Below are 16122 nucleotides of genomic sequence, written 5' to 3' on the forward strand. Positions count from 1 at the left end.
GCCAATTCAAGAGGGGATCTCGTCGTGCGTTGATTTGCTCGGGTGGCCAAAGCCGTGGAATTGGTATCGGTGCTCTGGCTATTTTGTGCCATTAGCCCCATGGGGTAAGCGAAGACAGAGCATAAAGTCAAACGTTGTGCTAGGCTGAGATGGAAAGGGATGTTGGCCTCTCCTCGGCAAGGACGGCATGGATTGCGGGAATCGGACGGAATCGAAGACAGACTCTGCGGAATGTTGGCGGAAAAGGATGATTGCACCAGGACCTGACAGCATCAGTATCACTCCTTGAAGTCAATGCTGTATCTTTGTACAGACAGTGGATCGTAGAGAGGAAGAAGTGCTGTCAGTTCAACAGTTGTCTCTTGGATGTGATCTTGAAGGACGTTGCAGTGCACGGTGTATGTGGTGAGTTGAGCATTGCGGCACCAAATCAGATTCCCGTCAAAGTTGCCGAGTTCATCCTGCGCATCCTGCGCATCCTGCGCATCCCCCTCTTAACCATAACCGAGGGCCATTCCATGTTGTGTCTTGTCTTGCTTGTTAAATGAAACTTCCTGGATACCCAGACAAGCCAGAGTAGTGGTCAACTTTGCGCTCAAACAACCATTACAGTGCAGAACCGCTCCTCCACCCTTCGACATGTACGGCACCAGCTCAGATGGATCTTCTCTCGGCCCTCCGCGTCCGGCGGCGCCTCTGACACAGTCTTTTGCTGGCGCGCTCAAGGCCAAAGGGACCCTCATCGGCGCCGCCGTGTCGTTAGGATCCGTTTCCTGCGCGCAGATTGTGGCTCGTTCAGGGTTTGACTGGGCCTTCATCGACATGGAACATGCGCCGACATCAGCTCGCGAGGCAACCGACATTGCTCACGCTGTCGTCGCCGCGTCAGCGGGAGCTTGTGTGGCCATTATCCGCGCGCCATCTCACGGGGTCGAATGGATCAAATGGGCACTGGACAGTGGAGCAGCAGGTGTCATTATACCCATGGTGCAAAGCCGAGAGGAATGTGCCGGGATCATCCAACGGGCGCTATATCCGCCACGTGGGCAACGCAGCTTTGGCCCTTTCCTTGCCCCGTTTGCCGACACGGACAGCAGTGCGGATGTGGCCAAGTACATGTCCCAAAGATCCAAGGAGCTGGCCATCATCCCGATGATCGAGTCGGTGGCGGGCGTCGAGCGAGCCGAGGAGATCTTAAGCGTGAAGGGGGTAACAGCATGCTTCGTCGGACCTTTCGACCTTCGCCAGTCTCTTGGTCTCCCGGGCGGAGACGGCGAGGAGCCTGAATTCATCCAGGCATTGGAGAAAATATTGAGCATCGGCCGGAAGTATGGTGTGGAAATTGGCACCGTCGCCGGTACAGAACAAGCCGTGAGACGAAAGAAGGAGATGGGGTTTAGCTTTCTTCTGGCAGGATCAGACTCGTCATTCCTTGCGGCCGGTAGTCGAAGCGTGTGGCAGCAATGCAGCCAGGGGTTGAGGGAGGCAAGGTCAGACAAGTTATGATATATGTCTGAGGGTTCGGCCACCGTTACGAATAGTCTATGGGTGTGAGTAGATAGAATGAGATTGACCATTACATCAACCTGCCCAGCAGCCATATACGATTACATCAGCTACATCTTGACTGTCTATTCCGATCATGGATTTAAGCTTATTGTGGTTTTTCGACCTGATAGATATAGTCAATGTGTCTTATCCAGCACTAGAAATCGGCAGACCACACACTCCGACTACCTATCATCCAGAGCAAGAGTGAGGAATAATCCCTTTGAAAGCAGGTACAACCCAATCAGGCCCCCATGACCATATCTCGAGGATATCTTTCTCCATTCCCTACATCCCGCCCCCTGTCAAGTACCTCAACCCAGGCCGAAAAAGTGCATTCCGCATTGGGCGGGAATATGAGTCGGACCCACTTTTTTCTCAGCGGGACCGAGATTCTCGCTGCCATTGTTCGAACGGCGGCATCAACGACTATTTTCCCCCTCCAGCTCTACAAATATCATGGCTCCGCCGTTCCCGCCCGCAAGATCGATCCCGGACGAGGGAACGAAAACGCTCCAGATCCCCCCCGGCGGACCCCACGTCCGTTGATAAGGGGCGTCAAGTATCACCTGGGGTAGCGAGACCACTAGCTATATACAATCTACTTTAAGACTCACCGACGTCCTCCCTCCAGCCTGGGTGGCCTGCTCACCTGCTCTGTTCGCTATTCCCTTGCAGGTTTCTTCCCGAGTCACTACGTCGACTAATCGCCCATCATGCGTATGAACTGGAAGAACTTTGGCGTATGCTCGGCCATATCGTCGGGCATGTTATGCTTTGCGTATCCCTCGTCGATCCTCGCCTCGACGATCGGTCAACCCGCTTTCCTCGACTACATGGGCCTCTTGGACGGGACCGACTCAATCAGTCCCCATGGTAACACGTTGATCGGCGCTTTCACCGGTATCTTTCAGGTAAAAGAGTTTCCTTTCCTGTTTTTCTCAAGACGACCGGGGTATGGCTGGCTGACCTCTTCGACCATTCAGGCTGGCTCTGTCTTTGGAGTGATCATGGCTGGTTACGTGATGGAGAAATGGGGTCGGAAGACCGCCATGATCGTCTGTTCGGTCATTTCCATCATCAGCGGAGCCATCCTCACCGCCAGCCTGAACCCGGCAATGTTCATGGTGTTCCGCTTCTTCACCGGTCTGGGGAGTTGGGGGTTTCTCTGCGTCAGTACGTACAAGGCTGTCTCTCCGTTGTTCTCGCACTTCCAAAGAATTTCCCCCGTCGAATGGCACACCTTGTACTGATCAGACCATGTCACAGCGCCTGTGTATACTTCTGAGCTGGCCCAACCCGAGTATCGTGGATTGATGGTCGGTATGAACGGCGTCATGATTGGCCTGGGCTACTCGATTGCATCCTACGTCGGGCTGGGTTTCTTCTACTCGACCAACGTCACAGCGCAGTGGCGTGGCCCGCTAGGCCTCGCCCTGTTCTTCCCCATCCTCATGCTCCTCATGCTGTGGTTCATCCCGGAGTCACCCCGCTACCTGCTCATGGCGCGGCGGCCAGAGGAAGCGTGGCAGATCGTGTCCGACCTGCACAAGATCAAGGGCGACACGCGCGCCGAATACGCCCGCACCGAGTTCTTCCAGATGCAGAAGCAGGTCGACATTGATCGCGAGATGAACTGTTCGTGGTGGGAGATGATCAGGAGGCCGTCCTACCGCAAGCGTGCGGTCATGGGCGCCACGTTCGCGTTCCTCGGCCAGAGCTCCGGGGCTACGGTGATCACAAACTATGTAAAGCTCTCTCATCTATGGGACGTTTCTCCCGTCAAGCTCTTCCGCTGACTTTTTTTTTTTCGCCGGTAGGGCACTATCATCTACCGCGCATTGGGCTACGGGCCGCGCGATCAACTGATCTTCCAGTGCGGCTGGATCTCAGGTGAGTTCTAAGTGGCCTCTCTATCTCCGCCCTCGTCCTTCTCGGAGAGAGATATATATCTATACAAGTACCCATCTAACTGGGTCAAAAAGTGGCTATATTTGGAAACCTCGGCGGAGCCATCGCACTCGACTACTTTGGACGCAAATCGCTCATGCTGTGGGCGTTCATCGGGTGCCTGGTCTGTCTGGTCATCGAGGCGGCCATGGTAGCCCTGTACGCGGACACGGGAGAGAACAAGGCCGGCCTGGGCGTCGCCGTCGCCGCGACTTACATGTTCGCCGTCTTCTACGACCCCGGGATCGACGCCAACTCGGCCGTCTTCTTCTCCGAGATCTTCCCAAACCACATCCGGCCGAAGGGTGCCACCATATGCTACGTGGTCTTTGCCCTGACCGACCTCGTCTACCTCCAGGTCGGGCCCACGGCGTTCCAGAACATTGGATATAGATTCTACATTGTAAGTTTTCATTCTCCCCTCCTCAGAGACTCGGAGAGTCACGAGATTTTGTTGACACTTACTCACAAAAAACCAAGGTATTCATCGTCCTCATGGCCGTTGCCGTCGTCTGGTGCTGGTTCCTCGTGCCCGAGACCAAGGGCATGCCCCTCGAGGAGGTGGCGGCCATCTTCGGCGACGCCGACGAGGTCGCCGTCTACCTGAGAGACGTGCACCTCGACCCGACCAACGATCAACTGGTCGTCGAGCACCACGACGGTAAGGGAGGCGATTCGATCGAAAAAGTCAGTGAGCTTCACGAGCACATGGACAGGGTGGAGTCGAGAGACGCAAAAGACGCTGTGTAGCTTGGGGGGCAGAAGTGACTGGCTCGGCTGGCTCGGCTGGCTAGGAACTGTCGGTAGGTTCCTGCCTGCCGAGCCTTATGGAGAAGAGGTACAGAGAAAGGTAGAGAGACAAGACAAAGAAGGAGAGAAAGAGTGCGTGTGAGAGGGTGAGTCAGAGGAGGAAGCAAGTGAGGAAGAGAGCGAAAGGGAGAGAAATGTAGCATGCCGCAAGGCTCTTAAAGAAGAGTCTGCCGTCTCTTTAACCTGATGCGCGTACATGAACCATACATAAGACGCCGACCAGGTCCATTTGCTCTATCGTGGACAGTCTCGGTGGTACTGTGGCAGGAACTGGAAATAACAGACCCCGGCACGATTTTATCCTGTCGCTTGGAAGATATCATTGAACTCCCATTAAGTGTCTTGGGCTCTGAGCATCGGTAACTGGTGACTGGTGGCCAGCTAATTAAGAGGGTAAATGGTGGAGAACAGCCATATTATCATACCCCGTTAGTATCGGGATTCCAATTTGCCTATATCCATGTGCTGGCTGAGTGGAATGGCCCGGCCCCTTGGCCTTTCGATACAAATTGTCGCGCTGTCCGTCAGCGGCGGAATCGCCAACAGCTCACAAGAAGAACTTTTCAATCGCCATGACAACTTCGTCAGGCGCTTGCTCCGGAATATAATGACCCGAATCGATGCTGTGTCCTTCCACACGTACATTCGCAGCCGTAACCCTTCTCCACTCCGACACGGCGTCAAAGCATTTTTCAATGACCCCGTGACGACCCCAAAGAACCGTTAACGGGCACTGGATGAGGCGGTTGTTCTCAAGGTCTTCTCTTGCCTCATCCATGTCCAGAGAAGCGCTTGCCCGGTAGTCCTGACACATGGCATGCACGATGGCTGGATCGCCGAGATTGCGGACATAGCGATCAAAGCACTCGGGCTGAAAGATGTCCAGTCCACTGGCTTGTCGTCCGCCCATGAATAACTCGGCAAATCGTCTGGGATTTTGTGATATTAACGTTTCCGGAAGCGGCTCTTTCTGAATCAAGAAGAACCAGTGGAAGTAAGACCGGGCAAATTCAAAGTTCGTCGATGTGTACATGGCCAGGGTGGGACAAATATCCAGGAAAATCGCCCTTCTCACCCGGTCCGGAAAGTCGACGCACAGCTTATGCGCGACTCTTGCCCCTCGATCGTGTGCACAGATAAAGAATGAATCAAAGCCGAGTGTCTCCATAACCTTGACACAATCTCTAGCCATGGCGCTCTTTGCATAGTTCGCCAGGTCGGACGGACTGGATGACTCCCCATATCCGCGAATATCAAGAGCAACTATGTCAAATTTGGATCGCAGCCGACTAGATACAGCGTCCCAGATGTGGTGAGTCTGTGGGAATCCATGCAGGAGAAGCAAAGGCGGGAGATTTCGCCCTCCGCCTTTGCTCTGGACACCATGAATTCTCACCTCGGGAGTTGTCTGCGTGGTGATATCGAACGTCTCGAAGCCCTCAAACATATCTTAGTAGTCAGATACTGTCCGACAGCACTTGGTGACCAGACTTTGGTTTGTTCTTCTCATCTCCCGGCATATATTAGCGATGCCCACTGGCTTCACTATCGTTCGTTGCATGCACAAGCGACGCTTAAAAGATTGTCCGATCGGAGAATCTTTTGTCCGCAACGGGATCGGCCTCTTGACTAATCAGAGCGTCCGTCTTGGTTGTTCAAACTTCACCTGAAGAAACAATTTTATGCCGACGCTGACCGCTCTGCCGCCCAAAGCCTGTAGACCTGCTTGATGTAAACCCGCCCAAGAAGATTCCTTGCGGGCCTGTCCAGCTGCGCTAGCCATGCCTCAGCCCAAGGCCTCATCCGAAAGTGCTTCGGGTTCCAGAAGCCGCTCGGCTTGCTATGCTTGTAGAGCAAGGAAACAGAAGGTCAGTCGTCGGGCCTGTGATGCTTTGCAATCCATAAGATCAATATTGACAAAGCTTCTTAGTGCGATGGCAATAGGTTCGTTGGCGCTATGGATTCCTGTTGTTTGCTTTCGTCGAGGTGTGACACTGACGACACCAAGACCCGTTTGCAGCCGTTGTCGAAGTCTTGCCCAGGCCTGCTCATGGCCGAGAAGTCAGAAGAGGTCAGTCTCTCCGACATGGTGTTGTTGCTGGGAGGCCGCCGGGTCATGACCCTGCTGACTTATCTCGGACAACAGAGGTCCTGCAAAGGGCTATATCGAGGCGCTTGAGATTCGATTGAAAGAGACTGAGAGAGTGCTGTGGCGGATCCTCTCGGCTTGCCAACAAGAAAGCTTGACGGCGGCCTTCTCTCCAGAAGCACAAGACCAGATACCGCAACTTCTCTCCGTCGGAACTTTGAGCACCACTGAGGAGAAGAAGTCCGCCATCGCCTTCTGGGAACAGTTCCCTCTGCACACTATTGAAGACGTGCTTGTGTGGAAGGATCAAGTTGAGAATCCATGTGCAATGGACACCACCGACATTGGGGAGAATCAAGACCAGCAATCGCATCCGACAAACACTCCCAGTGAAGCACAAGACCAGGGCACACTGTCTCCGATGGATGAAGACACGGATCCGTCATCCGTGGCAATGATGCAAAATCCTCAAGACCGTGCTAGCACCTCGTCTCATGCACCTGAAATGGCCGATGTTCGCAATCAACGATCTTCCGCCTCTGCAGCCAATCCAGGCACCGCGGACGGCAAGTTTTCCTTCCCAAAAGAGTTCCAGGACACTTTCGTTTGGTGAGTAGCATTGAGCAAACAGAGTAACGGAGTCCAGCATATCATCCGACACTCACAAGTCTCTGTTGCTCAAAACTTTGGCGTGCCCCAAGCAGCCCAGCTTTGCATGTTTCCGGAACCGTTGGCCATGGCCTCCCAACCGATATTACCAAAAGCCCCGGGATTGCTTGGGTACAAATCGTCGGAAACTGGCAGACCGAGGAACTCAAAGTCGTCCATTGTTGGATATTGTCCATTGCTGAAGCCAAAATCCGGTCCTGTGTATTCGAGAATGGGGAACATTGCGCCACTGTTGAGGCTGGGCAATTGATAGGAATCGGCGTCAAAGTCTTGGTTAATTGTTTGAGATTGATTCGCTCGATCTCTCGTTGCATCGGGTAGCTCGCTTTGGTGACGGCTTTGTCCCTGTTGCCCTCGACTGGTCCTCTTCCTTTTCCTGGAAGGTTCATTTGTTTCAGCCATGGAGAGTTGCGTAGTGGGTGGTTCTATTGACCCTCCGACTGTTGCTGGTACTGAAGTCCCCGGAATGGCGAAGTTGGATGAGGAAGGGGAGACCATGACACTCTGTCCCCTATTATATTGTGCCGCCAGGTTCTCCAACAGAGACTGGAGTGCCTCTGCACAATGTCTCGCATTGTTCCAGCTCTTTGCCATTGCCGAGAGACTACGAATAGAATCCTCGATTTCTCTGCATTGTGTCAGCCCATATTCAGAGGTTGATAAAGCACACTCACCTTTGCGCTTTGCTGAATGGATAGCGCTTCAATGTACATGCAAAGGCCAAAACCAATCCAGCCATCCATGTTGCTGATAACATTCCGGGCCAAGATACGATCAAGCCGCGGTCGTGTTGACGTCGTGACATTGTAATAATCTGTCGGCTTGCGGCAATACATGTCTGCAGACTCGACTTGAACTCTAGGGACTTTGGCGAAAGAGAGAGAAAGGGACGATTACTGAGAAGTAAAAGATGGTTATACAGGATGCAAAAGAAGAATGTGTAGGTCGAGGCAAGCTTGCCGCCGTCGCCAGTATCCTCGTCCTGTAATTCCTGAGGCAGACCGTTCCACCACGCATGAACATTTGATTGAAGCTCCATCATTCGCTCTGCATTTATCGTCCGGTTCTGGATCGAGATGTGGAAGGTCTGGACTGCTTGACCTGTGAGTCGGCAATAGAGCACATAATGGCCCAGTATCTGAGAGCTTTGGGATGTTTGGGCAGTATTGACATCGCGCGAAGGATCCAAAGTGGGAGACTCTGGTTCTGAACCAGTGTTGGTGGGACCGCCAGCATGTTCGGACGCTGTAACTTCTTCTGATTGTGAGCCTCGCCTGTGGTGGCCTCGGGGTAGATGAGCCAGAACCCCCTCAGCGGGCGCCCTACTTGCGGACGCCGCCTGCTGGCTTGCCCTAACCGGTTTGTGGAGTTCATCCATGCCCGGAACGCAGACGTCCAGGTCAGAATCTTGAATCCCCAGAGGATGACCAAGAGCCTGACTCAAATAGCGATCCAGTACGTAGGCGCTCCAGAAGATCCTCTTCCGCAGCTCGCATTCATGCGGCGACAGCTGGGGATACCGGAAAGCACACCGGTGGAAACCAGCGTGATACATCACTCGCGTCAGGGTTCCTCCTATCGTCGACGCCGCTCGGAGAGACATGGTCGCCACCAGATAGAGTTGGGCGGCGAGCAGAGCCTGCAACGAAAGAGTGTCGTGGTTACTCGCGACGTACCCCAAGAGGGAGAGTAGCTTGGCCGGCGAATCGAGTCGCGAGTCCGGCGCAAGCATCCCGTCGGGCTGATCAAGGGCTGCAATATTGAACACGCACTGGCAAATGATGGCATGACACAGGCGATTTCTCAGTGAAAGCCTCCGCTGCCCGTCGTGCTCATATAGGCCACGGATTGTTTCGAAGAGGGTTGGACCATGTAGAAATGGGAAAAGAGGATGCCAGTGTTTGAGGTATAGCATCAGGAGCTCCCTGGCTGAGTCTTGCTCTGGCGCAACCCCCAGTCCATGCCCTTTGACGCCGTAAGAGTTCGGCGCTGTTTCATTCTCGATCAAGATCCTCATCCCCGCGATCTCGTGGTCCAGCTGCATAGGGGTCTCTGGGTCGACGAGCCGACTGTCGACTGACCCAGGGTCATTGTGTGTCGAGTTTCCATTTGACGGTAGCGCCTTGGAATTGTAGGCGGATCGAGCAAAGGCGCGGAAGACAGTGTTGACGAAGAAGACTCCGCTCGCGCTGCCTATAAATTCTGTCTTTTCAGGCGATGAAGCAGTGAACGATCCTATCTCGATCGGGGCGATCGACTTGGACGGCATGATGCACGTCGATCAAGAGAGAACATGCTACCTGAAGGCAGGCTAGGGTTTAAAGAAAGGGTAGAGGTGGAATAAAAATCAAAAGATATTGTGGGTTGCGTGAGGTTACAGATGAAAATGGGCTGTTGACGGGAGATTTTCGGCTCATTGTCGACACCAAAGCAATGGAACGGCCATCCACCGGCCGGGCCTCGACCTAATTTTCAATGTGCTTGTTTCTATCTATAGTTAGACCTCTCCGTTCCTTTGGAGTCTATGATCATTCAAACTTATGTACGGGGTCCTAGGTTCGACAAAGCCTACATATGTAGAGAACAAGTGCCGCAGCCAATGGACGATTTGTGACCCCAACAGCGACAGCGAGAACCAAGGTGAAATCAATAAGCGTAGGCAAGTCCACCGTCCCCAGAACTGGCTCTCAATTTCTTGTTCTCAGCCATCAGCCAGATCTTCAATACCCACGCACAAATAACGGTTCCAGCCCCAAAGCCTGCATTGGCACCCATGGCTGGTAGGTAGCGCGGACCGTCAGAGCTTGGGTACAAGTATGGAGTGTAGATGTAAGAAGCATTGGCCACAATGTTGACAAATCCCAAGGAAATCGCTTTCTTTTCTGCTGTTTGTCCGAGTGTCGCTGATACCCATCCGAGGATGCATGAGTTGACGGAATAGACGCCAGCTGAGAACAGAAAACAGGCGACATACCGAGCAGCCGTGTTAAGGGTCGCCGCTGCTATAACAAAGCCCGCCACTCCCATAGCCATTCCACCGGTGATGTGCCACGTCCGCTCATTGAATCTCCCAGAGCTGAGCGCAAGGAGGGGCCCAAAGATTGCTGCAAATACAAATGGCGGACATGTCAGGACCAACGTGACGGTGCGGTTGAACCCGAGGGTGCCCACCACCGTGGGGAAGAAGTTGTTGAATCCGGCAGAAGAAAGATGGAGATTTTGCATCAAGGCCAAAAGATAGAGACGAGGGTCGGAAAATGCGACTTTGAGGCTCTGCAGCGCACTTTCAGATTCCGTCTTCTCCACTGTATCCCTGGTAATTCTCTCTTGAGCTATTGCCATCTCTTGCTCCGAAAGCCAGCGTGTGGACGATGGATGGTCTGGTAACGCCCACATGGATAGTATGGCAATCCCGAATGTGACGACTCCTTCAATGATAAACAGCCTGGTGCTCGAGTTAGCGAATGCAAGGAGGACTAGATTAAATCCCTCACCATTTCCAGCCTTCTATTCCATGCGCTCCGTCAATGGTAGAGAATATGGCGGCGGCAATCAATCCGGAGAATGCAGTAGAGAGAATGTTCGCTGTGTACAAAATTGCAATACGAGTAGCAATTTCTTTTCTGGTATAGAAGATGGATAGGAGGAATAGTGCACCCGGATAAACTGTAAAGGTTAGCAATGCTTCTCAAATAACCGGTGAGACCTCACAAGGCGCTTCAGCAACTCCCAGAAAGAACCGAGCGATCACAAGTCCATGGTAATTCTGAACCAAAGCAGTACATGCCGAGCATACAGCCCATAGGGCCATGCAGAAGCCCATGTAGATTGATGGTCGAATCCTTTTGGACGCCATGAGCATGTTAGATGGTAGCTGCATCAACAAGTATCTGCGACTCTATCAGCGGATATTGACCTTCGAAGCTCAAGTATCTCCTTTTTACCCGACGAAGAGAATCGATATACAGGTGTTGTACTGGGACCCTGTGAGGCCGATATCGTCCTCCAACCCGTTAAGACGTGCTGAGGCAATCGCATTTTTGTCCAACTTCGCATCTTATTAGCTGACAGTACACTGCATCATAGTCTAACTCACATAATTCAAGAAATACATCGCCCAGATCATCGGCATGATGCGACAGTCGAGCTTCCTCACCAGGGCAATCTCTGCTGGATCGGTCTTGCTTGTCGCTCCAGAATAATCGTACGTTTTTGACATCGAGAGCTTTTCAAGAGCAATCTCGTCGTCGACCAACTCATCATGAGCTTTTTCCACGCCCAAGGACGTCTCAATAACCTTAGGATGCATGGTAAATGAGAGAATTGTTCAGTCTCAACTTCCAGTCACGAAGTCTCTCGTTAGGGCGATTAGAAGTCTGTAACATGTATGGACGAATTTATACAAAAAGCCTTCTTATATCTCACAGGTGGAGCTGTGGAACGAAGAAGCCCCAGGATCCTCCCCATGGGGTGTACGGTCAATCCGCGTGGCCGTTCAGAATGGATGCCGTCGAGGCCATACAGGTGATTGCGGTGTAGAGTTTACGCGACAGAGACCAAGCAGCTCCCATCGGATATCACCAGCATTGCTTTGTGAGAAGGTGGTTTCTTCGAAGGAATATCCAGCCTGACACTTGTCAACGGGTCTTCTACAACTCTGCAGTCTCTGATCGAAGTATGGTGAAGAACGGCTCGAGATCAACCGTCCTCGTAGAGAGTGTGAAACGGCCCTGAACCTATTTTTTCGCGGTAAATTGCACAGGCTGGCCCGCAGCCTTCGGCTAATTTTCTGGCCGCACCAGCGCATCCTCCATGCTTCATTTCTTGTAAGCCATATTTGATGGAATGATCTGAGGTGTATGTAGACGCCTCATTCAACATTGTGCTGCGCTCTCGTCACATAGGAGCAAGTGTTTTAGTGGGTAGCAGGAAGGTAAGATTGTGGCAGGTCCAAAGCACATTTCCCTTTATTTGAACGGCTCTTCGAGTATGCAGTGTGGCAGTCTGACCTACTTCCCAGTCAGATGTTCGAGAATAGGGTGGCCTGGTTTGCATGTTGAGGAATTTGTGAAAGTTGGAACATGTTTCGGGTTCTCGTTGTTTTGCTGTTGATATCCAACGAGTACGCAGTCTAAGTACCAAGTAAGGACTTGTACTTGGTAGAGATGATGTCGTCACCGCCAAATGCCTTTGTTCTTGGTGCCAAGACGGGGGCGTGGCCTCCCTTACTTGCTACTGGCTCCGGGGCACGGCGGCACCTAATGCTCTCTCGCTTTTGGTTTCCCGGCGTGCCTGGTGACCCCTCAAGACCCAAAGAGGAGCAGCCTGCGAGGAAAATGTCCGATCGAGCCGCTGACTGCGCCACTTGCGACTTTCTTGGCTTCAGATATGCGTGATATATCAAAATGTCTTCATCTTATTCACGTCACATGTAGTCAACGCAACTTGCATACTCTTTTGGTATATCGCAAACATGGGGTCGATGGTGTGGGAAAGGCTCTGGATGCGCGTGAAGCCTGTCGTGTGGCCGCGCTGGTCATGGAGATACGTTCTTTGCTGCTGTGTCGCCACCTATGTCGCCTACTGCACTGTTTTCTCCGCCCCATCTTTGTCATCGAAGCTACCACCATACACTGGTCCTTACTCTGTGGGCGCAATCGATGTCGAGCTCCCTGTTGAGACTCGATCCATCCATAATGCGACATTCAAGGACGGTGGCCACCCGGCTTTCCAGGTGAGCAATACTCAAGCGCGGCGTGGTTCGTTGCAGGCTCTGACCATCGAGCGCAGTTGGAAACTGTCTTGTTCACTCTCTATTATCCCTCCGACAAGGACGCCGTCCCAACCAAACCACAGCATTTCTGGGTTCCAAAGCCGCTCAGGGTGACGGGCAAGGGATATGCTCGAGTCGCTCGAATCAGCAACTTTGTCACTAATGCACTGCTCACGCTTGGACTGTGGGCATTAGTAGGAAACACCAGAATCCCAGCGCATGTCGACGTTCCTCTACATCAGTCTCCAGTGGTGCAACTTCAGTTGCCAGATTTCGAAGACTATCCTATCACGCACGAAGATGGCTTTCCGGTCATGGTCTTCTCACACGGGATGGCTAGTTCTCGGACCCAGTACACCCAGTATGTCGGGGAGCTTGCAAGCCGTGGAGTTATTGTAGCTGCCATTGAACACCGGGACGGCAGTGGACCGGGCACTATGATAATGAAGCACGGCTCCAAACCACGGATTTTGCATCATTTCGACGTGCGCCACTTGAAGTAGGTCTATCTGCTGCTAGAGTCCTAGCAATATCTGACTGGAAATAGGAGCGACTCTCAGTTGGACAGTGACACATTCAAACAGGCCCAGCTCGATTTCCGGCAAGCCGAGGTTGAGGAAACTATTCGAACACTAGAGCATATCAACGTGGGTGGCGGCGAAGAAGTCTTCGTGTCAAACTCCCGATCCGAGGGCCAATATCTACATCAGTGGGAGGGACGGCTGGCCTTAAACAACACCACAATGGGAGGACATTCATTCGGAGCCACTTTGGCCGTGAGTTGATACAAAATCACTGGAGCATTTTCTTTGGCTAACATTTCCTAGCTCCAAACATTAAAGCAAGGCCCTTCGAAGCTCCTCCCATTTCAAGGTGCTGTTGCTCTGGATCCGTAAGTCATCTGTGTACATTTCCATGTGCAATGCCTGACCGCCAGCAGTGGCAAGCAGAGCGGACCTCTCAACCACGATGTCCAGGTGCCAACTCTAATTCTCCATTCAAATTCATGGTCTAAAAGCCATTCTATCTTTTTTGGCAGACCTCATTTCGACGTTGTCAAGGATGTTGTCCAGGGTGTTTTAAGAAGAGGAAAGGATGCATGGTTTCTTACATCCTGTAGGCGATTGACCCGTATAATCTGGAATACGCGAGCCACTGACCTCTTTTGCAGTGGGCACATCCCATCCGTCAGTCACGGACGCGCCACTGATTGAGCCATGGCTGCTCCGGTGGACAACGGGCTCCACGATCGACGCGCACGAAGGTGTCAATCAATATGTCAAGGTGTCAGAGAAGTTTCTCAGGTACCAAAGTACAGGGACAAAGAGAGGGATCTTGTCCCAATGCGTTACGCACCCAGAGTATAATATGGAAGACAAGAACAGCACGGCTTCGGGACCTTTGCCTAAGGAGATCCGAAAATACTGGCAGATCCATGTCGCGCCGTGTGGTCCAGAAGAAGAAGAAGAGTCATAGAGAAAGAGTCGATTGAGCTTGGACGCAATCAATCCGAGCTAGAATATTCGGCTATGTATGAACATTTGGGAGAATTGGACTATGTTACGAATGAATGACTATAACGTGGGCGATTATGGAAGAAACTAGGTATAATCTATTGCTTGTCAACGCGGTTCTTTCACCCTTCAGCTGAAAACCCGTGTAGCGGCACAAAGTAAGTGACTTCCCGATCTTGAGCTCTTGAGTCGCAGCTCAGAAAAAGTCGCGTAGTGCTGATAAAGAGCGACCTCCAAACAATGGCTCTGAGAACGTCACTCAAACAACTCGTCTATAGGCTACAGTTTACCCAATTGCTTCCTGTTCTTCACCGCCCGATCATATTCAGCATCGATATCATCTGTCCAAACCCACCGCATTCGGTCGATCACACGCTTGTGAATCTCGGGCACGCATTCGTCGAATGGAAGATCCTTCATGATATCCGCCTGCGCCTGATAGACTTCGACAGCATCTCTGGATGTGCGTTGAACCTTTTGTGCTCGCGGGAGCCGAACGTCCTGATATACATTGGCCCAGGCCTCGAGTTTGTCCATCGCAGGAGAAGATCGAAAGTAGTCCTGGAGAACTCGACCGAGAATATATCCATCTTCAATGGCCTGGCCTGCGCCTGCGCCTTTGCCACTTGTTAGTCCAAGCAACCCACACACATCCACCAGACAATACTGACCTTGGTGAGGAGTCATGGCATGCGCAGCGTCTCCCAGTAATACAGCCTTACCTCCGAGATAGACCCATTGATCCAGCGGCTTGCGGTCATTTATCAGCCATTTGGACGGCTGCTCTGGCATCAGTTGGATGACCTTCTGGACTCGTTCCTCAAACCCCTTGAATGCCTCAAAGACCTCCTCTTTCTTGCCTACCGCCGTCCAACTTTCCCGCAGATCGCCCAAGTTCTCTTCCTTTTCGGCCACAAACGCCACAATGTTGAGCGTTTTGTTGAGGGAGATTGGGAAGCATAGAAAGTGCCTATTCTTCCCCAGCCATGTCACGGAATACGTTTCGAACCCCCACCAGTCCTCAATCTGGGAGATGGGTACCAGGCCACGGTATGCGATCCTGCCACTGTACTCGGGGTTGTCGCTGGTGAACTGGGCCCTGACGGCCGAATGTATGCCGTCGCAGCCGACAACCAAGTTGGCTGTGGCAGTCGTCCCATCCTCGAACCCGATCAGTACCTCGTCTCCTTGCTCCTGTTTGTCTGTCAGCTCCACGGGTCTAGGATTCTTGTCACGAGGAACATACCGTAAGTCTCCGACACCGTTTGTTGGTATGCAGCCTAGCCGCATTCTTCTGTCTTACAATCTCGACCAGCAGGTCCAGAAACTCGGCACGATGCACGGGGAGCTGCTTGATCTCGTCCGTGTCTACGGATGGTACTGTCACCACATCCGAGCCGTCGTCAAATTTGCGAAAGGTGATCCAGATGCCACTCCGTTTCCCAGAAATCTTCGCCACACTCTCCCCGATACCTATCTTATGCAACAGCTTGGCAGCATTGACGCCGATACCGACACCGGCACCTATCTCCTTGTATTGCGGAGCTTGCTCGTAGACGTCGATATCGACGTGCGAGTCACAGTGATAATGAAGGGAGAGGGCAGTGCAGAGCCCGCCAATACCACCGCCTATTATGGCTACCCTTAGCGGGGGGCGATCGATTGCTGAAGGCATTTTCGGTAAGAAGCCGGACCGGGGACAAAGTTGTCTGGGCTGTCTACTCGTATTATCTATGATTGGAGAATAGGTTTCGTTTGCGAGCAAGACT

General features: G+C 52.5%; 8 protein-coding genes across 8 annotated transcripts; 4 read left to right on the top strand and 4 right to left on the bottom strand.

Annotated features, from left to right (window-relative positions):
• Nucleotides 1-639: 639 nt before the first annotated feature.
• Nucleotides 640-1506, top strand: Z517_04711 (uncharacterized protein; the record flags this gene model as incomplete). Its single annotated transcript, XM_013430039.1, has 1 exon — nt 640-1506. One exon carries the CDS (start codon nt 640-642, stop codon nt 1504-1506), a length of 867 nt encoding a protein of 288 aa, XP_013285493.1.
• Nucleotides 1507-2264: 758 nt separating this feature from the next.
• On the top strand, nt 2265-4248 carry Z517_04712 (uncharacterized protein; the record flags this gene model as incomplete). The annotated part of the gene is made up of 6 exons (XM_013430040.1): nt 2265-2462; nt 2535-2724; nt 2818-3296; nt 3369-3441; nt 3534-3901; nt 3979-4248. The coding sequence occupies 6 exons, from the start codon at nt 2265-2267 to the stop codon at nt 4246-4248; spliced, it is 1578 nt and encodes a 525-aa protein (XP_013285494.1).
• Nucleotides 4249-4855: 607 nt separating this feature from the next.
• On the bottom strand, nt 4856-5755 carry Z517_04713 (uncharacterized protein; the record flags this gene model as incomplete). The annotated part of the gene is made up of 1 exon (XM_013430041.1): nt 4856-5755. One exon carries the CDS (start codon nt 5753-5755, stop codon nt 4856-4858), a length of 900 nt encoding a protein of 299 aa, XP_013285495.1.
• Nucleotides 5756-6089: 334 nt separating this feature from the next.
• Nucleotides 6090-7010, top strand: Z517_04714 (uncharacterized protein; the record flags this gene model as incomplete). The annotated part of the gene is made up of 4 exons (XM_013430042.1): nt 6090-6176; nt 6239-6252; nt 6317-6379; nt 6455-7010. 4 exons carry the CDS (start codon nt 6090-6092, stop codon nt 7008-7010), a joined length of 720 nt encoding a protein of 239 aa, XP_013285496.1.
• A 65-nt stretch (nt 7011-7075) lies between these two features.
• On the bottom strand, nt 7076-9335 carry Z517_04715 (uncharacterized protein; the record flags this gene model as incomplete). Its single annotated transcript, XM_013430043.1, has 2 exons — nt 7076-7694; nt 7741-9335. 2 exons carry the CDS (start codon nt 9333-9335, stop codon nt 7076-7078), a joined length of 2214 nt encoding a protein of 737 aa, XP_013285497.1.
• A 377-nt stretch (nt 9336-9712) lies between these two features.
• Nucleotides 9713-11375, bottom strand: Z517_04716 (uncharacterized protein; the record flags this gene model as incomplete). The annotated part of the gene is made up of 5 exons (XM_013430044.1): nt 9713-10511; nt 10561-10732; nt 10778-10956; nt 11011-11114; nt 11163-11375. 5 exons carry the CDS (start codon nt 11373-11375, stop codon nt 9713-9715), a joined length of 1467 nt encoding a protein of 488 aa, XP_013285498.1.
• A 1164-nt stretch (nt 11376-12539) lies between these two features.
• Nucleotides 12540-14315, top strand: Z517_04717 (uncharacterized protein; the record flags this gene model as incomplete). The annotated part of the gene is made up of 6 exons (XM_013430045.1): nt 12540-12800; nt 12857-13338; nt 13387-13615; nt 13667-13731; nt 13780-13955; nt 14011-14315. The coding sequence occupies 6 exons, from the start codon at nt 12540-12542 to the stop codon at nt 14313-14315; spliced, it is 1518 nt and encodes a 505-aa protein (XP_013285499.1).
• A 317-nt stretch (nt 14316-14632) lies between these two features.
• Nucleotides 14633-16028, bottom strand: Z517_04718 (uncharacterized protein; the record flags this gene model as incomplete). Its single annotated transcript, XM_013430046.1, has 3 exons — nt 14633-14970; nt 15025-15547; nt 15600-16028. The coding sequence occupies 3 exons, from the start codon at nt 16026-16028 to the stop codon at nt 14633-14635; spliced, it is 1290 nt and encodes a 429-aa protein (XP_013285500.1).
• Between the last annotated feature and the right edge of the window lie 94 nt (nt 16029-16122).

The sequence above is a fragment of the Fonsecaea pedrosoi genome (assembly GCF_000835455.1).
Source record: "Fonsecaea pedrosoi CBS 271.37 unplaced genomic scaffold supercont1.3, whole genome shotgun sequence".
Classification (NCBI taxonomy): domain Eukaryota; kingdom Fungi; phylum Ascomycota; class Eurotiomycetes; order Chaetothyriales; family Herpotrichiellaceae; genus Fonsecaea; species Fonsecaea pedrosoi.